This window comes from Drosophila obscura, unplaced genomic scaffold (assembly GCF_018151105.1).
Source record: "Drosophila obscura isolate BZ-5 IFL unplaced genomic scaffold, ASM1815110v1 contig_36, whole genome shotgun sequence".
In the NCBI taxonomy this organism is placed as follows: domain Eukaryota; kingdom Metazoa; phylum Arthropoda; class Insecta; order Diptera; family Drosophilidae; genus Drosophila; species Drosophila obscura.
Window position 1 is genome coordinate 1035418 of NW_024542824.1, and position 27938 is coordinate 1063355.

General features: G+C 40.4%; 2 protein-coding genes across 8 annotated transcripts; both read left to right on the top strand.

Moving 5' to 3' along the window:
• On the top strand, positions 1-27906 carry LOC111076968 (probable G-protein coupled receptor 158). 7 transcript variants are annotated; one of them, XM_041594707.1, is made up of 15 exons: positions 1-101; positions 1489-1806; positions 14318-15336; positions 21060-21299; positions 21354-21412; positions 21952-22071; positions 22139-22219; positions 22281-22629; positions 22684-22752; positions 22814-23215; positions 23292-23486; positions 24715-24896; positions 24965-25076; positions 25497-25517; positions 25802-27906. In XM_041594707.1, the coding sequence occupies exons 3-15, from the start codon at positions 14374-14376 to the stop codon at positions 25997-25999; spliced, it is 2991 nt and encodes a 996-aa protein (XP_041450641.1). In that variant the 5' UTR covers positions 1-101; positions 1489-1806; positions 14318-14373; the 3' UTR covers positions 26000-27906. The 7 variants fall into 7 exon arrangements, with proteins under 7 accessions (XP_041450641.1, XP_041450640.1, XP_041450642.1 ...); XM_041594706.1 differs by having other exon boundaries at positions 4-938; positions 1660-1806; XM_041594709.1 differs by lacking the exon at positions 1-101 and having other exon boundaries at positions 1521-1806; positions 24769-24896.
• On the top strand, positions 5276-6062 carry LOC111076959. The gene is made up of 2 exons (XM_022371031.2): positions 5276-5407; positions 5469-6062. The coding sequence occupies exon 2, from the start codon at positions 5480-5482 to the stop codon at positions 6011-6013; it is 534 nt and encodes a 177-aa protein (XP_022226723.2). The 5' UTR covers positions 5276-5407; positions 5469-5479; the 3' UTR covers positions 6014-6062.
• Positions 27907-27938: the final 32 nt, after the last annotated feature.

A 27938-nucleotide genomic window follows, 5' to 3' on the forward strand; every position in this document is an offset into this window, starting at 1 on the left:
ATTCCGCTTTTGTGTGGCAGCAGGAGGAGATTCCAGTTGAACTGAACCAGTGCGTAACAATAAAATGGAAATAGTTTTTGCTTAAATCCAAATGTAAATGAGTATGTGAAATAAACACAATAATAACCGAATAATAATGAAATTAATGCATGGTGTAATATCCATGTGCCGTTTCAACAGTTTATTTTTAAGGAGGAAAGCAGCGCTTCGCTGCTCTCTTTTCAACATGCGCCGCCACGCATTTTTTGGGTGTTAAATGCTCGTGTATCTGTCGGTTTTTGCGCGCTTAGTGCGGCAGCATTACACGTCCTTTGCGACGCACACACACGAAATCTTCGTTAGTTTCTCGCGCGTGCTATCCGACCGTTCCCGTAAAACCCGACTCCCGGCTACAGTGTGCAAATCATTTAATTTATGACAAAAATATATTTTTATACGCATATTCGCATCCCTACGTTTCGTTGCCATTCGTTTGCCCAGCCATCCATCGTTAATTTGTCAGGCAAACGCTTTGTACTTCAGAGTTATCAACATTCCCTGCAGCGTCAAAGTAGCGGCGGCAGACCAGCGACAGAAGACCAGCAGTGGTAGCGACAGCTACAACAACAAGGAGCTTTTCCTGGCTAAAGTTTCACCTTTTGTGGGCTTCACACACACACACACACACCAATACACCGAGACACACAAACACACACATTCGAGGCCACAGGATGTCTTTTTGTGTATCCTAGAGTTATTTTGAAACCTGCAGAAGAAGCAGCAGCTAACACGCGCTTGTTTTGGCTCTTTTAACGTCGACGGCGACGCCTGGCTTTTCTTATGAGCGTACATATGTATGTATGTATGTATGCATAGTACAAGGAGGAATACGAGTCGCCGGTTGCAAATAGCAGAGGATTGAAGGAGCTGTCAGAGGGAGAATAAAAGGGAAGCAGAAGGTGCATACATAATTACCGTAAAATTCTATTTAATCCGAAAAAAGTTACCAAAAAAGTTAAATTACCAGCTCTTACCTTATTGTAGATAGAAAACTTTAATATTTTCATTTATGGTCACCTTTTCTTGGTACGAAAACTTTTTTGACTGCAATCAAAGAAGTTTTTATTTCTTGACTTGAAGAGTATCAGATTTTTCTTTCAATTTTCTTGAGCACCACACTCAACTTAACATTGGTAGAAAAAACACATAAAAAATCTGAAAAAAAGTTTCCGCAATAATTTTTAGAAATTGCAATCCCTAACACTTTGGATTGCATACTTTGATACGGATATTTATGTACTTGTGTGGGGCGTAATTTTGGTTATTGAAAAAAAACACTTTTGATTGAAAAAAATCCATAAATGCCTAAAACAGTTCAATTTGATACTGTTAATGGTTGATCGAGTCGAATAGTGGATAGTAAAAGTTATTGAATTGTAGAGGATGTAAATGAATTCTTTAAAAAGGAAACCATGGATGGTTTTACTTATTGTCTTCCAATCCAATTAGTCTTCTCTGATTCTGATGAAATGAGTACTAACGAAAAAACAAATTAAATTTTAAACTAGTCAATATAAATATGAAACAAACAAATCAACTGGAAAAAGCAATCTAATCCAACGAAGAAAAAAAGAAAAATCAACCAAAGTCAACAAGAATTTCTGGTATTAATTTTATTAGATGCGCGCGCTCATAAAAATTCACATTGAAAGCGACACCAGCAACAACAAACCAAACGGAAATACCCAACTACAACATCAAAACGCAATTGGTTAACCATGGAAAAGGCGTAACTTCCAACTGCTGACCCGGGCCATATAACTTTAGGTTAGTATGTCGTTATTGTCATACTTTCAATGGAGAGAAAACCATTTGCCTATCCCTTCTTGCTTTTCGCTTTCCTTTTTGCACTCGTTTAATGTTTTACCAATTTTATTTCCATTTTTAAATACCCTTTCCAAGGATGGTATGTCTGATGGAATCTTTGATCCCATTGTCTAGCCACCCACAACAGGCCATGTGGGTAATTTCGGGCATTGCAAAGGGTATTCCAAGTTCGTCGCATCCAAGTCAGTCTTAGTGAATTTTTTTTTGCTGCGTTGATTGCTTGCCCCCTTGTTTTGTTTATCCTTTGGCCCTGATAAAATAGGCATAATTTGCTTGAAGGTATCTCGAAAAAGGAAGGAAAAAGGTCGAGCCAAGCCAGACCACGTCCGCAGCAGTGCCAGCAATTTAAGCGACAGCCAGTTGATGACTGTGTTGACATGAGTGAGTACGCCGACTCTGATATGAGACGAAGGCCCGTTCATCTCGGCCATCATCTCCCAACTATTACGAGTCTGAGTGCTCTGCCCTGCGCTATATTAACCCTAGTTTTCTCGTAAATTAATTACGATCAGCTGCTGGAGAGCTGGCGAGCCTGTGACAGGGAAGCAGAGGGAAGCACAAGCCATTTTTATGAAATTCAATATTCGTTCTCTAAAGGGCAAGAGAGAATGTACAATGTATATATCCATCTGGGCTTTAAGGGATTGTTGATCTATGATTGTGTAAAATAATCGCCATGGAATTTTGTAACTATTCTTATTTATATGTTAAATTATACTTTACCAGATGGACATTTTTATCTGATGTTCCTGATGATGTTAAATTAAATTCCCTCAAGCTCTTCTCGTTAACTTTAAGTGCACTCGACGAGGAACTCGAATCAATTGAACTCTGCTGGCAAGAATCTTTTGTTTAAGGACTGAATTTAAAACCATATCATGATTCCGAGCGAGTTCTTAAAGCTTAGTCTCACCCAAAATCAACTTATTCCTGTTCAAGCTTAAAAACAAATCCAGCGAATATTTTTTTCAGTTAATATGCCATAATCTAGGAGGGGAAAGCTTTATAAACATTTGCTTTCATTCTTATTTTCAACTTTTGTCCAAGACTTGCCATCCCACACTTTCTGGCATCATTTTCTACACATATATATCATCGGCTCCTACGACTTCCGGTTGTCGCTTTTGGCGTTTGCCATTCCTACTGTCTATTTATAGGCGCTGTTCACGCAGACACGACGCGACAGGGCTGCATCCTGCCCCTATCTTACGAAGAAAATTGAACAATAAAAATTTTGCACTGTACAGTCACACTTCTCCAGCGTGAAAACTCCATTTATATAGTAGACCATTGATAATGTACATATGTATGCATGTATCTACTTATATACAAAATATGGTTTGGATTATACAAAATTTAACAGATGCAATGATCAAAACTGCCCCAAGATGGGATATAAACGAAAATTAAAAACGTAATGGAAAATTTAATTATAGCATTAACTTAAATGGCGATCTTAATTGATCGCCTTTTAAAATTGGGATCAGTCCAAAAACCACAAAAAAACGAGAAGGAACTTGTGAGTCGCTTCTGGGGACGCGACTCTACTTATACCCGTACTCAGTCAGTATATACATTTTTAAACTTATGATTTTTTAGAATTTTAGAAAAAAAAAATTTTACATTTTTTTGCTACATCTGCTATCTACATCTACATATACAATGTATATTCTACATCTAACATGTAGATTGTACACGTTCCATTTAGATTCTACATCTCCTCCGCTAGGGGTTGCTCGCGCACTGAACGCGGCAGAGTGTGCGAGCGAGAAGGAAAATTAGTTGCGTTGTCGTTTGCCGGAGGGGGGGCAGGGGAAGAAACTGAAAATTAATTTCTTCATTCTGGCTATAATTATGATCCGATCTGATTCAGATTCGGCAATCTGGTAGATATGGGCATTCTCTACGATACTGCGTTATTAGTTTTATCGTATCTTTAAAAGTGTGCCAGCCACAGATTTTCGTCCTTTGTGGGGGCGGGGCGAAATTTTGAAATACACTTGTAGCAGTGTGATATCACATGAGTCTGAAAACCAAATTTGGTTTCTCTAGCTCTTATAGTCTCTGAGATCCAGGCGCTCATCAAGACGGACGGACGGACAGACGGACGGACAGACGGACAGACGGAAATGGCTATATAGACTCGGCTATTGATGCTGATCAAGAATATATATACTTTATGGGGTCGGAAACGTTTCCTTCTCTGCGTTGCACACATCCACTTTTACCACAAATCTAATATACCCCTTAACTCTTTTTTGAGTACGGGTATAAAAAAACCATTACCATCGGGCTCGGTCGAGCAGCGATGAGACCTAAACAGAAAATTTCGAGTCAGTTGTGTAATATACCAATGGAACTGTGGTACTAGATAAGTTCCACTTTATTTACCTTCTAATCGGACGAAGAGAACCAACAACGGAATATGTTGGTGTAGTGTAGTGTAGAGGAGCAAAGACCAGGGCCAGGCCTATTACTCGCTTACTCGTGCAATACTTTAACTCCCACACCCACATAATCACATACACACGACCACACAGCATAGCACAACATGACGGGAATTATGGGGAATTTATTGAATTTTTATTGGATTTCTCTGCCGCGCCCACAAAACGAGAGGAAGAGAGAGGTGGAGAAAAAGTAGAGCTGGACAGGAGCAGTGGTCGGGCAGCGCCATGCTGGCTGCTGTATACTCGTTAGGCGTGGTATAATTCATTATTTTGACTCACTTCCTACCGCCACTGCCCCTGATGGTTGCCTGCCCCCTCCACTAATGACTAGCCGCGTGCTTTGCATATTAATGTACCGCAATGCCCTTCATTCCACTGGCTCCCCAATTTACGATTTAAAGAGCTGCCAACTGCATTGAATGGAACTCAATCAGGGGAAGGGCTTTCAAGGGCGCGCTCTGTGATAAGCACATGGCCGTAACGAATTTCGTAAGGGGATTTAATAACGCTGCAAAGATCAAAACCGGAGTGGCCAAAAACCGGTACACCGATCCCCTTAGCCTTCTTGTATACCGCTACCGCTTACCGGAAAATAGGCTTGTACATATATGGCAATTGAAATGTATGAGCGTTACCCATCTTTTTGTTATATGGTTTTTGGTGTGTCTGTGTGTACAGGAGTGGACCACCCTACAAAACTGTCTGTGGTGATAAAAGCTAGGTAAACGAAAAAAAGAAAGAAACTAATTTTGGAATGATTGTAACGAAAAAAGACTTGAAAAAACTTTTTTTTTAAGCATATGCATGGGATTTTTGTTAGTATAATATTTATATACCAACTATGATACTATAAGTATCGGGAAGGAAATGGATTTTAGGAAATTTTGATGTAGGCATAGAAATGGAAAGATTAGTAGTACTTTTAGTATCTTAGTAACCTTTTGAAAGCATATTAATAGAAACATTACTAATATTGTATTCAATAAAATCTATACAATAACACACTACACAATAGAAAATATTTATTATTCATCATCAATTTTCCAAAGTAAATTAAGTTGTTCTGGTTTTTAAACAAAACTGATATACAAGTAAGTATTGAGTGGATATTGGCTATAGTTGAACCAATAAATTGGTATTGTATTTGCTTAGAAGCCATAGCCATGGCATCCTGGTATTCTGTTGGAATTGCCGGCCTGATGTTTCTTTTGTATCAGTGGTTCCGGGAAGATCCACTTAAAGAATTGAGTGCTGGCAAGCCCATGCTGCCTTCGGTGCTGGTGTCCATATGTGTTCTGGACGTGATTGCCAACAAAGTACAGTTGCCCCAGCCACTACTATATACGGCATGCTGGATATATAAATTCATCTTCGAGATCATTGTATCAATCTTTGTGCTTTACCTCACCATGAATATTGTTTGGAATTCATTGGAGACCCTCATCGTCCTTACGATGCGTATAATACTGTGTGGATATCGGCTCTTGTCGGAAGAAACCTACAAGCGCTACGAAAAGTATTGGATTGGCGGCATTACACTGCCACTGTCTCTGATCATCTGGGTAATCTTATCCAGGCCCATCTTTTGCATGAGGGTACATCTGATCCGTAATATAGACAATGCTATGAAGTACTTGGAGCGAACATTCCAGACCAAGAAGGCACCCCAAAAACGACCAATTGCGGCTCTAAGATAACAAAACTAATTAAAATAATATAATGAGGTAAAGTAATGCACGAACCAGAGAAGCGGATGTATATTTAATTCACAATTTAATACAACTGCTATATGAAACTACGAGTATATACGGCCATTGCTGGCCAGCGATTTTCAAAGCAGGCTGCTTATCTAAGCCAAACCTACACATTCCATGCAAGTTCCTCTACATTTGAATGTACTCGCTCGTATTTGCATATCTGCTCTTCCATTTCGATTGTAAAGTTTTGCCTTTGGGCAGAAGTTCTGCCCTGCACAAAGTTTTTTTGGTCGGCTGTGCAGGACTGGATCCGTGGTGGCCATTCGGAGGGCTGAGGGATGGGGATGTACCAGGCTTTGCTTTGGTCTCCCAGCAGTTCTAAGCAAACGTTTAATATTCACGCTTGAGCGCGTTTCCATGAATGAGGATGGGAATGGATGAAAATGTGTGAACAGTTTGACGCTTATCTGTGCCTTTGCGGCTTGACCAAATTTTATTGTCTGTTTCCAGACCAAAACGATGCCCGTTTCTGCTCAAGTGAGCAGCATTAGTCTAGTTCAGTGCGGTGGCAGTTCCAGAACCAGCGACACTGGCTGTTATGCAACTCGACGTCTGCTCTGCCATTAGCAATTAGCCATCGCCCAGGCAGGCCAGAAGGAAGGAATACACCGCTGATGAGGATGATGTCGAAAGCAAAGCAAAGTTCATTACGGACTTGTAATGATATTAATCATATGCCATGTGGTGCTAATGAAGAGGCAACCACATCCGCCACATCCCCATCCGCATTCGCATTCTCAGCAGTAGCACGCAGTCAGTCCGATCTCTTTCACTAGTGCCAAGCATTGAAAGCACTTTAAATGCAATTTGGAATTACTTGTGGAACGGCTCTTGTTTACATACCCGACAACATGAGCCACATCCCCACACCCATCCGGACTTGGGCTGCAATTTCGATTCCATTCGACTTTTAACTGCTGTCGAGCTGTGTTCCTGCCGCGTTCCTGATTTCCCAGTCTGGCCAGAGCCCTGGCACGCCCTGCCCTTCCCTGTCCTGCAGCTCTCTTTCAGCTATCATTCAACTTTCATGCGAACATTTGTATTCTCTTCCTCTGTTTTCCGCTCTGTGAGGGCCGGCCAGTCGCCAGTCTAGTTCTCAAACTGCACGAATCAGCTCACTAACAGTGGTTCGTGTCTGTGGCAACAATTGTTGCAAACTTTCCTATCCTCAAATTCGTTAAAGTAGAAATAAACGCTTTACTTTGCTTCTGCCATTTTATTCGTTCCGAAATCCCACATTCAGACTTTTTGGATATGTTTTATCAACAATTATATCCAAATGAAAATTGAATACTTACGAGTATCACGGATATCGATGCAGATATTGAGAGCATTGCGCATATATATTAACTAAATTGATGCTTTCATAACACTGTGGCAGAAACGAGTCAACATTGTGAGAAGTCCAGGGGCCCATCTATGGCCCGACCAACCATGAACGGAAGTGCTCGTCGCCATTTTTAGTACACTTCTTAAAAGTGCGCACATTTCCGTTTGGCATCAATGATTCGGACTTGGGTTTGGTATCCCCATTCCTTCGTCTTTATAACACCCACTATCCCACTCTTCCACTCTCTCCCACCATCCATAAAGCTGACTTCTTCCTGACTGTGTGTGTGTGTGTCATCCATTCGCTTTTCCTATTTCGTTTTTATGCTCATCTTCTCTTCGAGTTCTTTTCTTCTTCCCCGCTCGGCCTCTGGCTGTTTTGGCTTCACTTTTGCTGATTTTAATTTTGGTAAAAGTTGTCACATTTGATTTTTAGCAATTGTTCCGTTTTATGTGCCTGCGTCAGCCCTATTACCCCCATCCGGATTTGGTCGCTTGTCTTTGCTCTGCTTTTTTATGGCGCTTTTTTACTGTGCCATGCGGCTGTTCCTACGGCAGGGGCTGATGCTTTATTGACTTCGTCCTGGAGAAACTGTTAGGTCAGGGCACATAGGCTAAGGCCGGGGACAGAGCCAATTGCTTGTCCTCTGCGATGTAAGTCTGTAAGTTTTGTTTCCTAAAACAATACAGAAGGGACAGGAAGATGAGTAAGGCGGACAAAAAGATTAGAAGAAGTAGCGCTAAGGGGGTACTAATTAAGTGGAGATCGTAATTTATGTGTTTGCTTTTGTAATAAAAATCATGAGATGGATGAGCATTAAAAGAATCAGAGAAGTGGGAATCAATTGTGGGTACAGCACAATCGGAAGAGTTCGTAAAAATTGTACGCAAAGTTGCGGCAGGTTTAAATTACAAATAACCATAATCAAGACTACAGGCTGCAGGAAAACCAACCACAATGGATTTTGCACGCACACAAATCCAAATCCAAACAGTCGGCTAATCTTGCAAACAAACCTAATGATTGCTAATCTAATAATGTTATCATATGAAAAGATTCTCTAATCTCATGCAATAAATAACTTAAGCATATTTAAACGGCAGTTTAAGTAAACTGAATCTGTTTACTCGCTCTAGCCTCAAAAGCCACTTTGATGACAAAAATCTCCTGCATTGTTCTCGATATTGTGCAATCAATCCTTTCATTCTGCAGCCCAATAATGGGATTCATGTGCAAATACTCTCCAGAGATAAAGGCAGACGGATAAGGATGAGCCGAGTGGATATTCTGTAAGATACATATGTACTGAAATTTCTTATGCAATTAAATGTTGGCCTTAAAGTCGGGCCACAGAAAACCCCCACAAACCCCTCTTGAGCGCCACGGCTACGGCTGATCCTCAAATTGAAAATAAAATCAAGTGAAATTTGAACTTTTGTGTGAAAAGCAAAACTGTAAAAACGGAAAATTTTGTTTTTAAATAGCAATAGAGACAGCAATCGTAGCGAAATTTTCTTGACGCTCCTCCAAGCGAAATAAACATAAAAATGTTCGAATGATCGAATGATCCAAGAAACTTGTTCGCTTATGATAAATAACAGAGACGGTTATGTTTTGAGTATTTCCAAGGGTTCCCAGGGGATTGTATTATTTCGTGGGAGAGCAACTGTCCATCGCCTGAGCTCTCACTGTATCGTACGGCTATGGGTGCTATATAGGGGTTCGTCTCTGTGTATGTGTGCATGTGCTGAGGCCCACAACAAAGCCAATAAAAAGCTATGACCTCGAAAAGTTCAATTTTGTTGGTGTATATAAACGTTGAGTGTGCTTGACAATTTTTCACTTCAAGCAACAAATTATGCCGTAGCATAACATTAGGCGCACATACACGCCCACACCCCATAACCCACCCTTCGATATTTTGAAGTGAACCTTAGCCCAGAACCGAGTCGAGTCCCCCTTCTATGTATATCCCTTATGCCGCTTGTGCGTGCCAAGCCGCCTTGCCAGCAACTTTATCTAAAAGCTCACTTAGCCCCAAGTAGGCCAAGTAGATAAGCTGCTGGTCTATAAAGAAATATTTTACACACACAGATGCATAGGCGGATGAATGATGAATAATCGTAATATATGAGTATTGTATGAAAAATGTATAGGCCGCCATATGGTTATTTTCACTCATTTTGGGCTACATTTATTATTAGATTTCCTAGTTGTGGTTAGAGGGGGTTAGAGTAATTCATCCATTTTAATATACAATTTTCAGGAAAATCAAGCCTGCTCTAGAAAAGTGTATGCAAAAATGTTCTGTTTTAGCTTCACTGTATTGCTATCATTCATATTGCCTATTATATCCGTCTCTACTCGACTGAACAGAAAAGCAGGCACCAGCTACTAGATGCGAGCCAAAGAAAGAGCTTAGTTTTTGCGAAACACTACGTACACTACCGATTCAGCTACAGATAAGACTAAGCCTGAAGTTTGTTCCTGATGCAATATCTTGGTATTTGATAGCTATGAAACAATATATCTACTCTGAGACTTTTAAAGCTTGCTGCTGCGACCGTCTACTAGTTACATTATCTTCCTTACTGATTTTAATCGAATAAAATCTAACAAAATAGGTACAAAAAATTTTAAGATGCTCATCAAACCAACACAAAACTTATTTAAAAGCGCAAATATGTAGATATTGTCAGGCTTTTAATGTTATAAACATTTTCCAAGGAGGGCGAGAGCACTTGAGTAAATTGCGCATGTAAACAGTGGCCCCCGAAAAAAGTGGGGCAACGCATAACGAAATGCTCGTAATGTGGGGCGCCAGACCCTGAAAAGTGATTAAAATGATTGTTGTACAACAATGTCCATATCCTTGTAAGGGTTTTGCATCCTCCTGACACCCCGCCAGCACACCCAAAAAATAGAACACAATTACAGGGTTGCTGTTGTTTCTTCTTTTTAGTCTTCCATTTCATTTTTGGTGTACGAGTATCTATCTAGAAAAAAGACTAATTGGAAATGTGTGTTTGGGACTGCCACTCGAAGCTTTTAGCTGGAAATGCCTGACAAAGGCTCAGGGGAAAACGATTTCAAATGATGTTGTCTGATTTGTTGGCTTTTCGGTGGAAAGGAAGGCCGCGAGGCGGGAACTTATGTGGCAGTGGGGGTCGCCAGGGGGCGTGGAATGAGGCAAAGCACAGCTGCTTGAGCTTGTTTAAGCAAAATAGGACAAAAATGCGAATGCCAATGCGACCGTCGAACAATTTGTCCTCGATGTTGTTAGCGGCACTCACTCGAGTCCTCGCTCTCTCGTTCTCTCACTCTCTATTTCTGTTTCTGCTTCTCTTGCAAATGCTTTGCTTGTTGCTCTCCCGTTGTTTAATTGTGAACCAACTCGCTCAATGAGTGCGTGTGTGTGTGTGTTTTTGTTGCATTGTTTGATTGTTTCACGCATTTTCTCGCCCTGTGCGTGTGTGCGAAATAACATTTGTCTAATGAAAAGCTCTCTGCAAGCAGGGTCTTGTCTTTCTTGTTTTTGCCATTCATATGCTGCCCTGTTTCAGGCACCACATCCTCTATTCTCTTTTCATTCTCCTTCTGTTCGTCTGGTTATTTGTCTTTTTTTAGATCACTATTTTACGCTAAGGGCAAGACCACAAGACTACATTTCATGTCCGGACACGAGCTTCATCTTCACTCAAATTGATGAGTCAGAACTAATACCATTGCAAACATGCATACATAATACATATTTATGTGTATTCTGCTCGAATATTTCAAGTGTTTTAATTCCATGCATGATACATATTTCTAATCCAAACAATTTGTCTTATCGATTTACTTATAAAATATTGTTGGATTTTCTCTACAAACGAACACATAAAATAATTGCCCCAAAGTCATAAATATTCATCTATTGAAATATCTCTCTGGTTTTGCTGTTGTTTGCCCATGGAAATTTGCATGTTTGAGATGTCACAGCGATAGACCTCAACAAATCAAACTCGGAATTGCAAACGTTTTGGGCCTTGGCTTCAAATAAACTGTGCAATTATGTTGTAACTAGTAACTGGCAAACTCGCAACGTGTCCGGGCCGGGCCATACCAGGCAGGTGACAGACAGCAAACAGACACACGACAGGGCAGCAAAACATGACACAGAATGGCAACCGAAATCTGGTTAATTGAAAAACTGCATATTCGAGTATGTATGTAGAACCTCTACATGGATACAGACACAGCGATAAAGATACAGGCTCGCATCCTTGCCGCATTAGCTTCAGTTGAGCGAGTGTCAAGGTGAGGCCAGGTGAGCTCAGCCAGGCAGAAGACAGCCAGCCAGCTACACAAACATAACACTAGCTGAAAATAGCGGTATACATTGATGAAAACGACTTTGGGACATCCTCTATCCGAATTTTCTTTTTTCTTTTGGGACAATCTTAGTGTGCAACTGATTTAATCGATAGAAGACTCTCCTTTACCACAGAATTGGTAAACTCGACTTTGTGGAGAAATCTTTATAGTTGTCATGTCCTTCCTTGACATAGATCAATGGATCTTATATCTCGCTAAATATACAATATACCAATAATGAAACTCGTTACATTAATGTTATTGCTGAATAATGGCTTTTTATACAATGTCACCAAAGCTAAGTTTTCTACTACAATATATCCCAACCAATCAAGATCTAATAATAAATATGTACATATACACTCAGAAAAAAAGAGTGTAGGAGAGCAATGTTTCCTCAACAAATACCATATATGTAGGTACCAGCAGGTATCCCGAAAAAATTCTTGGCAATGTGAGAGTATAGTTTTCCAGGTATCCTTACCCTCCTCCGACTACTCCTGGCATCGGGCCAAATCACGTAATCAGAACTTGTTTATGGCGCATGTGCCAACTGTCTTCGACTGTGCCTGGCCAACTCATCCAATTCAAAAGAAAAAAAACAGTGCCTCCCCCGCTTACAGATGCAATGAAAATTAATTTCAATTAGCGGAAAAAGGTTTTTACACCGGTTTGCCTTCCAGCACGTCGCAGTCGTCGAAATGGTTTGGCCAATTTGCGGCCTGTCTTCGCATTGACGGGTTATTCAGTTGTTTGTTTGGCTTCCTAGCTAAATATTCCCCTTCTCCTGTATCTCCTTAGCATGCTTATTCATAAATCGGAATCAGAGACAAACAAATTAAATAACACCGCCAGGCGACACTTGAGAGCTGCAAGTGCCACGCCCAGTCCCCAGGGGCCACGTAGCTGACTAAGCGACCTCTCTTATTGTTCCCATTAGCTGCGGACTGTCGTTGGGCTGGTATAGAATGGAAATGGTTAAGGTTAGGAAAAGTGGGAAAATATCATACAACAATTTTACTTGTATTAGGATAGTCTTTTGTACAGGTGCTTCTGCTGAACAACAGCACTTAACCATTTACATTTTTATACCCGTACTCAAAATTAGTTAAGGGGTATATTAGATTTCAATATGAGTTAAGGGGTATATTAGATTTGTGGTAAAAGTGGATGTGTGCAACGCAGAGAAGGAATCGTTTCCGACCCCATTCTTTATCAGCATCAATAGCCGAGTCGATATAGCCATGTCCGTCTCTCCGTCTGTCCGTCCGTCCGTCTGGCCGTCTGGCCGTCCGTCCGTCTGTCCGTCTTGATGAGCGCCTAGATCTCAAAGACTATAAGAGCTAGAGAAACCAAATTTGGTTTCCAGACTCATGTGATATCATACTGCTACATGTGCATTTCAAAATTTCGCCCCGCCCCCACAAAGGACGAAAATCTGTGGCAGGCACATTTTTAAAGATACGAAACTAAAAATGCAGTATCGTAGAGAATGCCCATATCTACCAGATTGCCGAATCTGAATCAGATCGGATTATAATTATAGCCAGAATGAAGATATTAATTTTCAGTTGGCGGAGGTAGGCCAGCCAGAGACAGACCCGCTACTCATTCTCTTTCTCGCTCGCACACTCGGCCGCGTTCAGTGCGCGAGCAACCCCTAGCGGAGGAGATGTAGAATCTAAATGGTACATGTACAATCTACATGTTATATGTATAATATACATTGTAGATGTAGATAGGAAATGTAGCAAAAAAAATGTAAAATGTAACTTTTTTTTTTGAATTCTAAAATTCTAAAAAATCATATGCTCAAAACTGTATTTACTGACTGAGTACGGGTATAAGTAGAGTCGCGACTCACACGTTCCTTCTCGTTTTTATATTTAAATGTTTGAAAATTATACAAATATACACATACATATGTACATATGTACATATGTATATATGTTTGTATGTACATTTTTAAATAATGTGCTTTTCGAAATGAGGTAAAGGTAACTCTACTTAATTAGCTGAATTTTGAAGGATATTTTTATGATCGACTTTTCCGTTATTCAATGCTACGTTTTCGCATCCATCAGGAAACTGTAAGAGCAGCAACAACTATTTGAAAAAGGTTGTCAATTAAATTCCAATTGGCGCTGCAATGGAAACTGTCTAATTGGCAGTTCTCTTGGTGGAAGAGGATTTCACGTTCAATTTGGGTTATATTTCTGTCTGAGAGTCTGCTAGTTGTGGACTTGATGGAAAGGCAATCAACCGAATGCAATTACAGTTAAATGATCATGAGTTCGGCAGTAATTTCGGTAGTAATGTGAAATACATGAGAAACAGTACAAATTCGAACACTACTTTAACAGCCATACAAAATTGGTCATATTGAAAGGAGAAAAGAATTAGGTACTTTATGCCAAACTAAAGTTGAATACCACAAATAAGAAATAACTTTTGTATATTTTTGAATGTACGTACATACATATTTATGTATATACGTACAAAAGTTTTTGATTTATTTCCTATCCAAAACTAAACGAAACTTTTTTTTAATTATGCAGATGAACGCGCCACTGTCCCACAATTTCGTTGTTCACCTGCAAAAGCTGCCACGCCCATGACGAACCTCCCCCCAAACTCAGAAAACGACTCGAAAAGCAAAAAAAGCAAAAGCAAACTTAAAAGCAACATCAGTGATATGGAAATGTACATAAAAAAAAGGGCGAAAAGGTCGAAAAAATCAAAAAATGAAACAGCTGAGAGTTCAATGCAGAAGCAGCAGCATAGCAACAAAGACACCAATTATCAAAAGAAATGCCACCAAAATCAAACGAAAACTCAAGGAAAGCAAACACACAACAAGAGCAAAAGCAGCAACACCAAAATCAGCATCAAAAGCAGCATGGGCTGCAGCAACAACAACAACAACCAAAGAGATCGAGACCACCTGAAAAAGCAACAACAAAACCAACGAACAAAACCTAAAACAAAAGCCACATCATCAAACGGTAGCTGCGATGCCAACAGAAGCAGCGTCGTCAAAAGCAACAAAGTCAACGCCAACAGCAACGTCAGCAGCCACGCCACAAACAACAACAAAAATTGCTGCACACAATTAAACACGCTCTATTTGCTGCTGGTGCTCTTAATAGTTGGCTTCGCCCACCACTCAGCCACTGCCTCCCCCTACGAGAGCAGGCGTGATGCTCTTTTGGCCTACTATAAACGCGCTCACCTTCAGCAGCAGAGTGCCGCCCGCGGGGGTGTCGCTGTCGCTGCATCCACCACCTATGAGGGGGGACCGTCAACGTCCCAGGAGGAGTACCATTTACACGATGCCTCCGCTGTGGATTTTGATGAGCTAACGCCCACCGTCAGCGTTGTCTCTGCTCTGAGCCGGGCCGAACGTTTGCGTAAGCGAAGCGCAATCCCCACAACGTCATCAACTGCCAGCACAACAGTAACTGCAGCGGAAGCAGCAGCAATAACAACAGAAGAGGCTGCAGCGGAGGCAGCCAGCAGCAAAAAGCCGGAAGACAAATGTGATCCAAAAGTATTGGAAATGGTACCCGATGAGCCGGTAAGTGTTTGTTAAAAAAAAAAAAACTTCAAATAATGAAATATTAAAAAATTTGAAAATGACTCTGTGTAGATACATATACTCCTTGTTTGCAAGGAGCCGCGTCACAAAAAAGGAGAAGGAGTGCGGAAATGCCTCACCTTGAATAAATTCACTTTGATAGCGTCTAACTGTAAGTGTTAGAGTTGTGCTCTCCCTTCACTACGTCTGAATCTGCCAATGCTTTAGTCTCAGTTTTTGCTTCAGTCTTGTTCCTAGTAGGTAGGAACTTCCTACCACCTTGTTCCGGCCTTTGTCATTGCTTCCCCCTTAGCGGCGCCGTCCACTTTCACAAGGTAATGACAAATAAATAAGCGGCGAAAGAGTGCGTGGCGTCACAGTTTTTTTGCATGCACTCAAAGGCTTTCCTAGAATCATTGGAAAATCTGAAAGAATAGGTCAAAATCTGAGAAATATTTAAGTGGTAACATAATGATTTCCGAATGAATAAGTGAGGTCCCAAAAATGCACACCAGTCATCAGTCATACGCCAGTCTCAACTTATTGTTTTGTCTCATGCCAAACACAGCTTCAAGCTTTTGTGAGACCATTTACACATAAAAACCGTTGATTTTCTGAAACTGAATTACTTGGAGCCAGCTTAAATAAAAGGAAAAAGCGATTGACCTTGACTTGGCCTGCAATTTTCCTTTCATAACTTTTGACGGACATTTGTGGGAACCAAAGCAGCTTGCACCAAGGCAAAGATAATTAGCGACAATTTTCAAAATTCCCATCGCAGTAGTTGAGAAAGTGCTGTCACTTTCGGGGGAGTGCAGCAGAGTAGGGTAGGGCAATAATCAATACAAATATCGAGATGGCAGCCCACATAGAATGTGTGCTCCTCTCACCTCTCCGTCCACTCACTCTCATTCTACTCGTTCCTTCCCGCCCCTTTGCAGTCTTCTTTCATGCTGACACAAATCTTAACGCAAATCTGCGCTCACGAAATTCAAATCCTCTTCCCCATTCCCACCCTCATTTTCCGCTGAGTGTGTGCGGGACGCCTACTTTGTTGAGTGTCGTAAATATTACGCACACGCCAGTCTGACGCAAATAGATTTCTGTGGAAAGTTTGGTTGGTAGCTTAAAAAGGAAGGTAGCTAAGAAAGCAGTGAGAAGTAGAAGGGGAGTGGTTACAGGGTTTACACAAAAACCGCGGGGTTTTGGAAAGAGTCGTGGCATGTCCTGACAGCATGTCGTATGTGCTACAGTCTGTACCAACCCACCCACCACTTGCCGTGTCCCTCTTTCCGGCAATTCTTGAACAAGTTAATTAAAAGATGGTAATGAAGTGACGGGGCCAGACCCCCAGGCCCCATCTATAGCCTATTTTAATTGAATTTGCATGACAATTGCAGCCAAGGACGGGGATGGGACGACTTTAAACCGCCAACAGCTGAACTGACGTCTCATCAAGCAGTCAGTCAGTCCATCAGCCAGTAATTTACTTTGCATACTGCTATTTTTAGCCAACTACGCGAATCCTTTAAATATTCAAGCTGGCCACGGGCGGGTAAACAAGGTTCTTCGATACCTGACGTGCACGGATCGATTCCCTGACAAGTTCCCGCTGACGCAATCGGAGACGCCACTGACGGACGGCCATAATTAAAAGACAAACAACGAGCAAATGGCTAGCGAAATTTGTAAATTGCCATGGAGCATCCTCGGAGCTGCTATCTGATGCGACCGATTTGAATCTCAAGTGTGGCCAGGCGGGAAAAAGTAATAAATGTGACGCACATGAAACAAGAGCACCAGGAGCGGTGATGAGCGCCATTGACAGATGCCAGCTCGAATGCCTGTCAACCATTATTGTGGATCTCGTTAGTGCTACTCTTGTTTTTGCCATCCTGCTTCTGTTGCTTTCAATCACTTTCTAAACGAGGCAGCAGCTGATTTTCACTGTTCAGCTTTCGTAAAGCGGTGGTCAGTCGATACGGTTTTCGACTGCTTAAGATTATTTGAATATCAAAGATTACTTATGTATGTACCTCTCAATAACTGCTTTATCAAGCCGTGTAGTTGTCGAGTTCCATTACACTGTGCGAAAGTTATTTTATACTTTGCACGAGACAAAAATTAGGTTGTAGGAATAATAATTATTATTATTAGATGTACATGCATCAAATGTAGATCATAACGTTATAAGGAAGTATAAATTTCCGTATGGTTGTGCTGCAAAGAAGATGCTGCCACGTTTAGCCAGTACTTTACTGTTGCTCTTAATGCTGTTGCTGGCTTGTCTTGGCTTGTCGTCTCTTTTCGTGTGTGTGTGTACATATATGTATGTTTTTTAGCTTTCTACTTGTCTGCCTCAGCTTGCTCTTTTTTGCACTAGAAACTTTGAAGCAGAAAAGTTATTAATAATTGTTTTTATATATTCTTGACTGTATCTCTGGACAGGAAATGTACTTTGCTGGTTCTTTAAACAAAAATCTGCTGCCCATGCCCCAGGCGGCAGGCGAAATTGATATTAAATGGATTTTAAAATGGAAAAGCAGTTAATATTTGTACTCTGTTGGGAAAACAAATCTTTGTACGTTCGTTTTCATAGATTTCGCAAATAAGTGAATACCATGTACATTCTTATATTCAGAGCTTGTACATTAACGTAATAAACATTAATCAACAAGTAACTGTAATGAATTCACACTTAATATAATCATTTATGTTAATTCGATGTGTATGTTAAACAAGCCCAAAACGACACTGCAAACTTCCGTAGCAATCAACTTATGTCATTCGCCCTGTCACTTTGAATAATGAAATGAATGTAAGCGAATGCCTTGGCTAATCGCACTTCAGAGTGAGCTTTCAATAGAGTGGCAACAGCAGTTGTGCCAAAGGAAAGTGCAAAAAACAAAAGAGAGAAACAAGAACAAAATTTTCGAAGATATTACGACTATAAGGTACCCTTTGCTTACATATTAGAGCAATAGAAATTCCACAACCAAAGAAGAACAAAGGAAAGCGCAGGGATGTAATACATAATTACAAATAATTATTTACCTATTATGTACTTTTGTCTGATTAATTTCTGTTCTGCCTGTTGCATACACCTACAGGAATACAATACACTTTTCACTCCCAACGACTACGTACCCCGCATAAGTAGAGAGACAAAAAACACAGTGTCGGACATATTTTATTCATTAAGCACAAAGCATAGAAAATAAAAGGAAAAACATGCAAATGACAAAAGCAACAACAGCATCAAAAGCACAGAGCAAAAGAAGGGGAAGATGAAGAGAAAAAGCACAGAGGCCGTGTATACAGCGTCAGCTACAGTTACTGCAAAGACCATATAACAATAAGATGCGTAACGCTCATACATTTCAATTGCCATATGCAAGCCAATTTAGAAAGCGTAAAAATCTGTGCAAAAATTTCGTATGGCGTTATGCATCTTATTGTTATATTGTCTTTGGTTACTATGTCACCGTTTGCCATGTAAATATTTGTATGGTGATAGGTAAGAATTTTGTACATGCCAAAACGTGCACTGAGAGAGCGAAAGGGAGAGTATGGAGAGTCACTGGAGCGGGAGAGTGGAAGAGAGGGAAGATGCAGAAGTGGATGCGGAGGGAGCTCTGTGTCTCAGCTCTTGGCATAGCTGCACTCACACACACGTAGCCATGTCCATGTGGGGGTTCTTGTTTGCATATGTATGCATGTTTTATTGCACACACTTTCGGCTCTGTGCTTTGTGGTTACCGCTATTTACAAGTGTTTTCCATACAAATTTATGCTGTACCCTACCAGTGCCTTTTGGGAGGGTATATGCATTTTCAGCAAAGCCTTGTTATGTTGGGCATAAATCTTAATATTAACTGGTCCTATCTTGGGCGAACACTCATGGTAATTGAAGTGGGAAAGTAGTGGGACTACACATAGTCAATTCCCAAGTGGTAGTTAGAGACTTAGACGCACATACTTATGTTAAATCTGTAGCATGACAACCCACTATGTTTCACAATGTTGCAAAACGAGATGTATATCTACTATTGTTTAAGCAAAGACAGTATAAGTTGGTTCTTTGCCGATGCGACATCCGAGCCGGGTCGTCGCGACGACTGTATGTGTGCACATGCATACGTTTTTTACAGCGCTGTCGAAATATACCCTTCACTTTATAAGTGTAAGTTAATTTTGCAAGACGCTTACCACCCCAATATTAAAAAACTCTTATATTGTATATACATATACATATATAAAAATACATAATATATTCAATACATGACTTCACATTGGAATAATGGTCATAAGGGTATTCAGCGTGCGACGTATTCAACGCCGGTAAATAATTTCGTTTCTCAACTCATAAAAATGTTTCCGTCTCGAAAATCGTCCGCTTAGCACAAGTACGCACACATACGCACTTGCTGGTTCTGTGTGTACTCACACATGCAAGCGGATTCTATTTTTAGATTCGTACGCTCTCAAATTTGTGCGAGCGAGATGTCGCGAATTTCGTCGCTTGCCGAAAAATTGGCTTGCATATGGCATTGCATATGGCAATTGAAATGTATGAGCGTTACGCATCTTATATTTCTATAGTCTTCGGTTTAAGGTTTCTTACGGTTTACGATTATGCTTACACACACAATTTGGGGATTGCTCTCCCGGTCGTGTATTTTTCATCCGGTAGAAAAAGACACGACCTTATTGCTTTTACACTGATTTGATCAGATACATATGTATTTATGTATCTACATATTTACACAAGTACCCAAAAATATTTCTATACTATCTTCGTTTCCTGTGGTTAATTTATATGGGGCTTTTGAAGCGTTTACGCAATGTGGCTCTGCTAATGGGATATGTCGGTTTTAAAAGCCAAAAAGTGGCCGTATCCAGGCTACATGACTCACTCACAGAAAACAGAGCCATCCCCTCCCCTATGTGCACGTCTTTGCTGTGGTTACTTTTGTTTCCAAAAGACATAATGATGTCATCAAAGCCCAGTTGGGCTTGCCGTTCCCCTTGCATTTCGCTGTCTTTCCTTTTCGCACTGTATCCTGTGCGAAGATCTCAAGAGCCGGTTGTAGCATGTAAATTATGTACAAACATTTGGGCAGTTAAGATCTGAACAAACATGGAATAAAAACAATTGTACAGTCCCAGCCCCAGCTTGGGCCCTAAATCGTATTAGTTACCAGCCCGAACAAAACTTTTTGTGCATTCCATGCGGTAGGTGTTGGTCTGTGCGGAACGTGTCCTGGGCGCCATGTGAATAATTAATAGCCTAGGGGGTCAGGGAAAGAGCAACGTCAGGAAAATCAAAACTAGTCCTCCCTCTGCGTATATGTAATTCTTGTTCGTATTCACACCATTAACAGGTAGCATTTTGCGGAAGTGCTGCCATAGCCAGGATGGTTTTAACTAATAAAATCGTTGCTGATTTCCAATAAACTCAAATTATTCGAATCTTTGTTAAATTAATCTACCAACACAATTTATAGACAGCTTAACACAAAAAAATCAGATAATTTAAAATGCTAAATAATTCAAAGCTTTAATTTTGATTTTACATTTTAATAGCAGGAGATAGTTAAGGAATCACACAAGCCTTTGGCATGCAGATGAATCCACTGGAGAAATTTTAATTATTTATACACATTTCGTTTTGCCTAAGCATTTCCAAGCAATTAAAAGCTTCCTCATTTTGTTGTTCGCAGTTTTACGACTTTACCGACATTGCCGAGGATGCCGCTCGCCAGTTTATTGAATTTCTATCGAATAAATTCCCAAATGCCAACACACCGATGGCCATCGACGAGTCGACACGTGCGGAGGTGAGCCGTCGGGCCAACAGTATCGCCAGCTACGCCCTAAACGACGATGAGAATCTCCTAGCCTTTGCCATAGCCGCGCCGAGCATACACACGGTAGTCGTAAAATTCAGGGATAATATCACGGTATGCATACGCTAATCAGCCATAATGGGGCAATATTAACAATGTCTGTTGCAGATACCACCGGATCAGGTGCATAATAAGGCGTTTTTGGGTTCCTACTGGCGTGAATTGGGGTAAGCTTAAATAATTTCAGGTAATTTGATTTTAAACTTGATTCAAGGGGTCTCAAGAAAAATGCTATTATTTTAAAAAAACGCTTTAGACTAAATAGTTGACTCTTGAATTCCTTAAATTAGTATGTGCCTTATGGTTATAGAAGAATAAACAAACACGGCTTGATATATTTACAAGCTTAAATTAGGTTGCAGGCAATTGTATACAATAAATGACTATTACAAGAATAAATAACGTTTGAAAATTAAAAATTGTTTAATAAGCTATTTATTAAACTATAGTTATTAACTTTAGTTATTAACTATAGTTATTAAACTATTTATTCATGTTAATAATTTAACCGCTGGGTAAATAGCTGACAAATTTGTTTTGCTCGATTACTTGTTCATTCCAACAACTGCAGTTTCTTTTTTAACAGAATATTCGACATTAGAAATGTTTAATCAAATCTATTGCATATTTATTCCTTTTCATCCATACGGTTTTTGGATACATTCCAATAACTATGTGCATATGTGTTTTCCCGTTCCTCTCCTAGTGCGGCCTGGAACAGCAGCGATGGTACCCAGGAGTGGGGCGCCCCTTTTCGCGACTGCAACCTGTTGACGCGCCGGTGGCTGTGGCCATTTCGCATATCATTCACAGAGCATAGAATCAAGTGAGTTGCAAGGAATTGCATACCCACCAAATGAGGAGAAACCAATCATCAAGTTGATTCATTTCAGAATTGTGGCAGCTGCCTTTATTGCGGCCGATGAGGATGTGTGCAACGATGGCCTGGAGGAGGTGTTTGGGCGTCGTCATGGGTAAGCTATAAGCACAGTTTTTTTCGAAATATGTGTATGATAGATGAGTAATTCCTTGCAGGTGTGATCGAAATACTACTTTCTGCCTTCTCACGGAGAACAAGCCGGCGGCCACGCGGGATGTGTACACGTGTCTCTGCCGGGAGTCCTTCTATCTGCCAAACTCTACGCTGCAGGGCTTCCGAGGCGATATTGTGGAGTTGTCCGAGGGCTACGACAATTACTCGTGCATTCCGTGTCCGGGAGGTTGCACAAACTGCGATCAGCACGGAGTGTGCCTTAACTTCCATGAGGAGGAAGCCCTCAATATGGATGCCTGTCTGCGTCTGCTGGTGGCCATTGTCCTGGGCGCCTGTATCCTGTGCTGTGTGGTCTTAGGTGTGATTGTCTTCAGACAGAGAAAGAGCAAGGTACGTTTCCTGGTGGATTCTTTGTGCGTTCCTTTCTAATGTTTGACTTTCTAGGCCATTGCCTCCGGCATGTGGACTGTGCTGGAGACGATACTGCTAGGAATTGTTTTACTCTATGCATCTGTGAGTGAACCTTTCTTTATTCTGATTCATCTATTTCCCTACTAACCACATTCCCTTACAGGTTGCCGTCCATTTCTTTCCCGCCTCCACTGAGCGTTGCCTGCTGGAGCCCTGGCTGCGGGAACTGGGATTCATCACCTGCTACGGCGCCATCATACTGAAGCTGTACCGACATCTGGTGGACTTTAGGACACGGAAGGCCCACCGCTGGGTGCTGCGGGACGTGGATCTGCTCAAGTATCTGGGAGCTATGGTGTTCGCTGTGGTGTGCTACATGTCCGCTTTTACGGCCTCATCGCTGGACCTGCTAGAGAACGCCCAGCTGGAGAGTCTGCGAGAGGCGAGCACCAACACCTGCCATCCGCTCAAGTGGGAGCTGGTGACGCAGACTAGCGAGATACTCATCCTGTGCTTTGGCCTGCACCTCTCCATTGCTAGTCGCAATGCCAACACTCAGTTCCGGGTGAGATGCGGGGACCCTAAGTGGATTCGAAGTGGGTCAAATGCATTTACAAGTAATTTCCTCTCGCCCGTCGCAGGAACGACAATTTCTGGTCACCGCCCTTACGCTGGAGTTCCTCGTCTCTTCCAGCTTCTACTTTCTGCGCTTTGTCTACCTCCCGGAAATGAGTCCTAGCGCCATACTTCTGGCCCTCTTTGTGCGCTCCCAGCTGACAAACAGCTTTGCCCTGGGTCTGATATTTGTGCCAAAACTGTGGTATCAGCACAAGCAGGTAACCCAACGTTTCGGACACTCTTTAGTGGATTGTTGCTCTTTCGTTTGTTTACGTTTACGTTTTATTTTGAATTTAAATAAACTTTTCAGTTTGAGATTAATTTTTGGATTCAAACAAGGAGCGTAGGCAGTAAGTGGCCTTCAAGTCCAACTTTAGTCGCTCTCTCCCTCTCCCCATTTGTGCGCTTTGTGCTTTGTCCGTCGCCGTCAGGATTTTTGCATTTGTCATCTTTGCCATTTATCGTTGCCATCGGTAGTTGTATTTGTTATCATATTGAAATTTGCTGAGGAAACGATTTTTGTTCAACTAAAAAGCGAAAACTAAACGTAACGAAAGCTTTGTTTTGGTAAAACAATAAATTATTTCATTTGGTTTGGTTATTGTCTTTCTTTGGTTTGTTGTTCTGGAGTTATCTTTGGTTTGGAGTACAAACAATAACATAATTTTAGTATTAAGCTAACATTTTGATGAAATTTTAGTCAAGCTATGAAGTTGCTGCAAGTGTGTCGTTTTGTCCCCGGAATGGTTGACTTTAGTTATATGCGACTCGCACTTGAACTTGATTTGCACGCTATTTTGTTTTCCATTTATGATATGTATATCCACATTACACTTTTCTTTGCATGGCTAGTTGAGTTTTGCATGTCTTTTGTACGCAAGACCAATACCAGTATTAACACGAAAAATCAACTAAAAGACTATGACAAAAATCGGTTTCCTTTCAAAATCCCCAATACGCATATACATACAAAATACTAGCGTTCCCAGAATACTTACTTCCACTCGTCTCACTGTAATTGTTACCTGCTCTACCTCTGCCTCTCTCTGTCTATCTTGGTGTCTGTCTCTCAACCTGAAACTCTCTCTGTCTTAATAAGTAGTCTTCTATAGCTAAAGTCCAACTCTGTTGAGTTTTATATTATGTTTTTGATTTCCTTTGAACTTTGTTTATCTCGTTTCCAGCCCAACATCAGACAAACACATTACCAATGATAGTAGAAAACCCTACTATACTCCATCAAATACTCATTCATATTCACATGCTTAGCCAGCACTCATTCGCATACCCAATCACAAAGTCACCTGCACAGATCTGATCTTGAGTTTCGAGTCTCTTTTTTCCCCTTCTTTCTATACTTGTGTACTTGCTCTCAGTTTGAGTTCGGTTTACGTTTTACTTCCTGAGTGTGGTTTGCGGTGTTTGTTGCATCTTCATAGCTTGCAGGTTCGTTCGCTAGCGTATGATCTATCAATACGTTTACCTGTGGATGCTTTCAAGGGTGCTTCACACGATGCCGGCCAGCGTTTGGGCGGAGGCTATGCGGGCCTTTGCCTGGGTGACCCCGACATCGGTGAGCTGACCATATCCGAAATGAGCCCCGAAGATATACGTGCTGAACTCAAAAGGTAGTTTTTATCAATCGAACTTCCCTTTTATGTGTCTGTTCTTATTCCCAATGACTTGCTGCTTCTAGACTGTACACACAACTTGAGATAATGAAGAACAAGACCTTGAGACAGGACAATCCGCACATCAGCAAACGACGCGGTGGACGCAAGGCGGGTCATCGTCGCTTCTCATTGCAGGTGAGTCCGACTCAGAGGTCACGTCAGCTGTCACCTGTCCACCACAGTGTAGTCGTAGTCATCGACCTCACTGTACATGAGAACACCAAAATGGAGGACCGTGGTAGTCAGGGGAACTCAGATTGGTGATACCAATTGTTTCTGAATACTTTTCCAACTGAAACCGATAAACCTGAAACCAAGCTATCCCTAGATCTTTCTCTCCCTCTCTTTCTCTATCTCTCTCGCCCTCTGACTATTACTTTCTGTCTCTCTCTGACTCTATATTTCTCAACTGATCCCCCTTATATGTGACTTGTATTAATACATATATATATATACATATATCATTGTTCTTGTCATGACTATGTACAATACTCGTATATTCGAATCCCACCACTATCACCAACTAAAAACCAATACCAAAAATGTTCAATGTAGAAAAAGGGCAGCAAGGATAAGGTAAGAATGTCAGCCTCTTTCTAAAGTAAACCTAACCTAACAAAATATGTGTGTTGTGACTGTACCTAAACTAACCTCAAACAAAATTTGAGAAATATCCGCCGCACGTTTGTCTATTCAACTAGACCCCAGTCATGCCCCTACGGTACCCCGCTCTATGTGCATGTGTCCGTCCATAGATAGCACTTCATATGTCTAACCAGAATGAATGCACACGAAAAAAAACTAGAATTACTTGGTTGCATTGACTTAAAAGAACGTACTAAGAGATCGTTATTCCGCAGGCTCTAAGTGCCAAACACCGCAGCAACAAACATCATCAGGACATTGAGATCACCGAAGCGGAACCATCCCGTACACCTGAGGACTCTGTATGCAGTGCCGAGGGGCCGACGGATACCTATGCGGAAATATCGGGCGTGTCGCATTCAATGCTCTCCCATTCGATGGTCTCGCAGTCTATTGTCTCTCACTCGAAGTAAGGAACCCACGATTGTGGGAGAAGGAACTACTCCTCAACGATACTCCAGCGACAAGAAGGATTTGTATATAAGTATTAAAGGATACGATAGTACATGTTTGTATGTGTAGATATCTATATGTATGTATATGTATGGGAGTATTAGGATGCAGTATGGGTAATATATAGCGCCACAACACAAACAATAAAAGGATTACTTTAATTTCGAAATGAAAAAAAAAACAAAACCAACAAAAAGCAAACATGAACAAAGGCAAACACAAACAGCCAAACAATAAAAAATTTACTTTATTTAAAAAAAATGTTCAATACACGTGTTTTTATGTTGTTTTTTTGTAGCATAGGCCCATATATCGAACATTTACCAAATAAAATAAGTATTGAGAAGAGAAATGGGAAGAGAAAGGAAAAGAAAGAACAGATGTGTTTTTTACAATATAAATACACTTTTAGATGATTTTACGTTGTTAATTTCTCTCAATTTGATTTCGAACAAAGTTGTACGAAATAGAGCGATTAAACAGAGCCCACCTGTGTAGGTAAACGATAAAACTGCTTTTAAAACCAAACAAAAAATCGAAATGAAACTAATTATTGATAAACCCATTCCTACTACACACTTTTGAGTTTACATCTAAGTTCCTCAACAGTTACTAATACTCGATGCATTTTCCACTTATTTTGAATCCGACAGAATGAACACTATACTCGTAAAATATCCTAACCAAACCATCTCTCTTTAAATGATAGGGAATATTAGAAAGAGAGCACAGCGAAAGTAATTTTTAAAAAACAGTGAATAATCAGTTGTAAATTTGAGCTTATAGGCATTAAAATCTAGAAATGAAATCCCCTCATAACTATCGTACACTTTACATCATACTAATTACCTACTAATATATATTTGTATTATATATTGTATTCTTGTAATTCCAACATTTCCCATCCAAAGCCAAACGGGGTAAACTTTTTGTAAATACTAAGTGCAGCAATGTACGAAAGAGAAGCGTGCCATACTTAAGAGAGGCCGAAACATACATATACATATATGTATTTGTTAACTTTGTATGGCAGTTTTAGAAAAAAATCGAAAAGATCCGGAAAGAAGTGGGTAATGCTTAATAGATGCTTAAGTACATTTTTGCATCGTAACTATCCGAACAAATTCTGTCTCAAGTATAATTCCCATTTGCAGTTGATTTCCCAAATTTTATATCCACTCTCATGGAATATTTAATATCCATTGTTTTCGAAGGCAGTAGGAGCTTTGAAAAAAAGGATATAAACCAAATGTGAATACATTTCAAATGTACGCAATACATTTTTGAATACGCTCGTTAGAATGTCTTGGGGTGAACAAGTCCATAGAAAACATATAGTACAGTTATGGGCATTTATATGGGGTATATGAACCTATATCTATATACACATATATAAAGAATATATACATACATATAGCGAGTAAAACATGGCAAATGGTTAAATTAGGTAAACATTCAACATGCATACAAAAAATTGAGCATTTAAAACAAATTATAGAAAACCCCAACATGAAATAAATTGATGAAAAACATAAGCCAACTCTTTGATTGCGTTTGATCAAACGTGTGTGTGTAAAAAATATAAATGACATATACATAAATATATAACTACTTATATTATATATAAATATATATACATATATGATGTAATCAGCATTACAATAAAAACCAAAACCGAGGAGAGGCATACTAAATTAGTTGCCCAGCGCAAACAAAACTACAACTCAGAAAAAAATCAAAAAATACCCAAAAAAAATTTGAAAAACCGAAAACATTTTGGAAGTGTGATAGTGTTCATAATTTTCTTTCATTGTAATTAAAACAGAAAAAACCAACAAACAAACTAAATAAACTAAACTAAATGATCTAATAATGTGGTGTTTGGGGTTATTTGGGGAT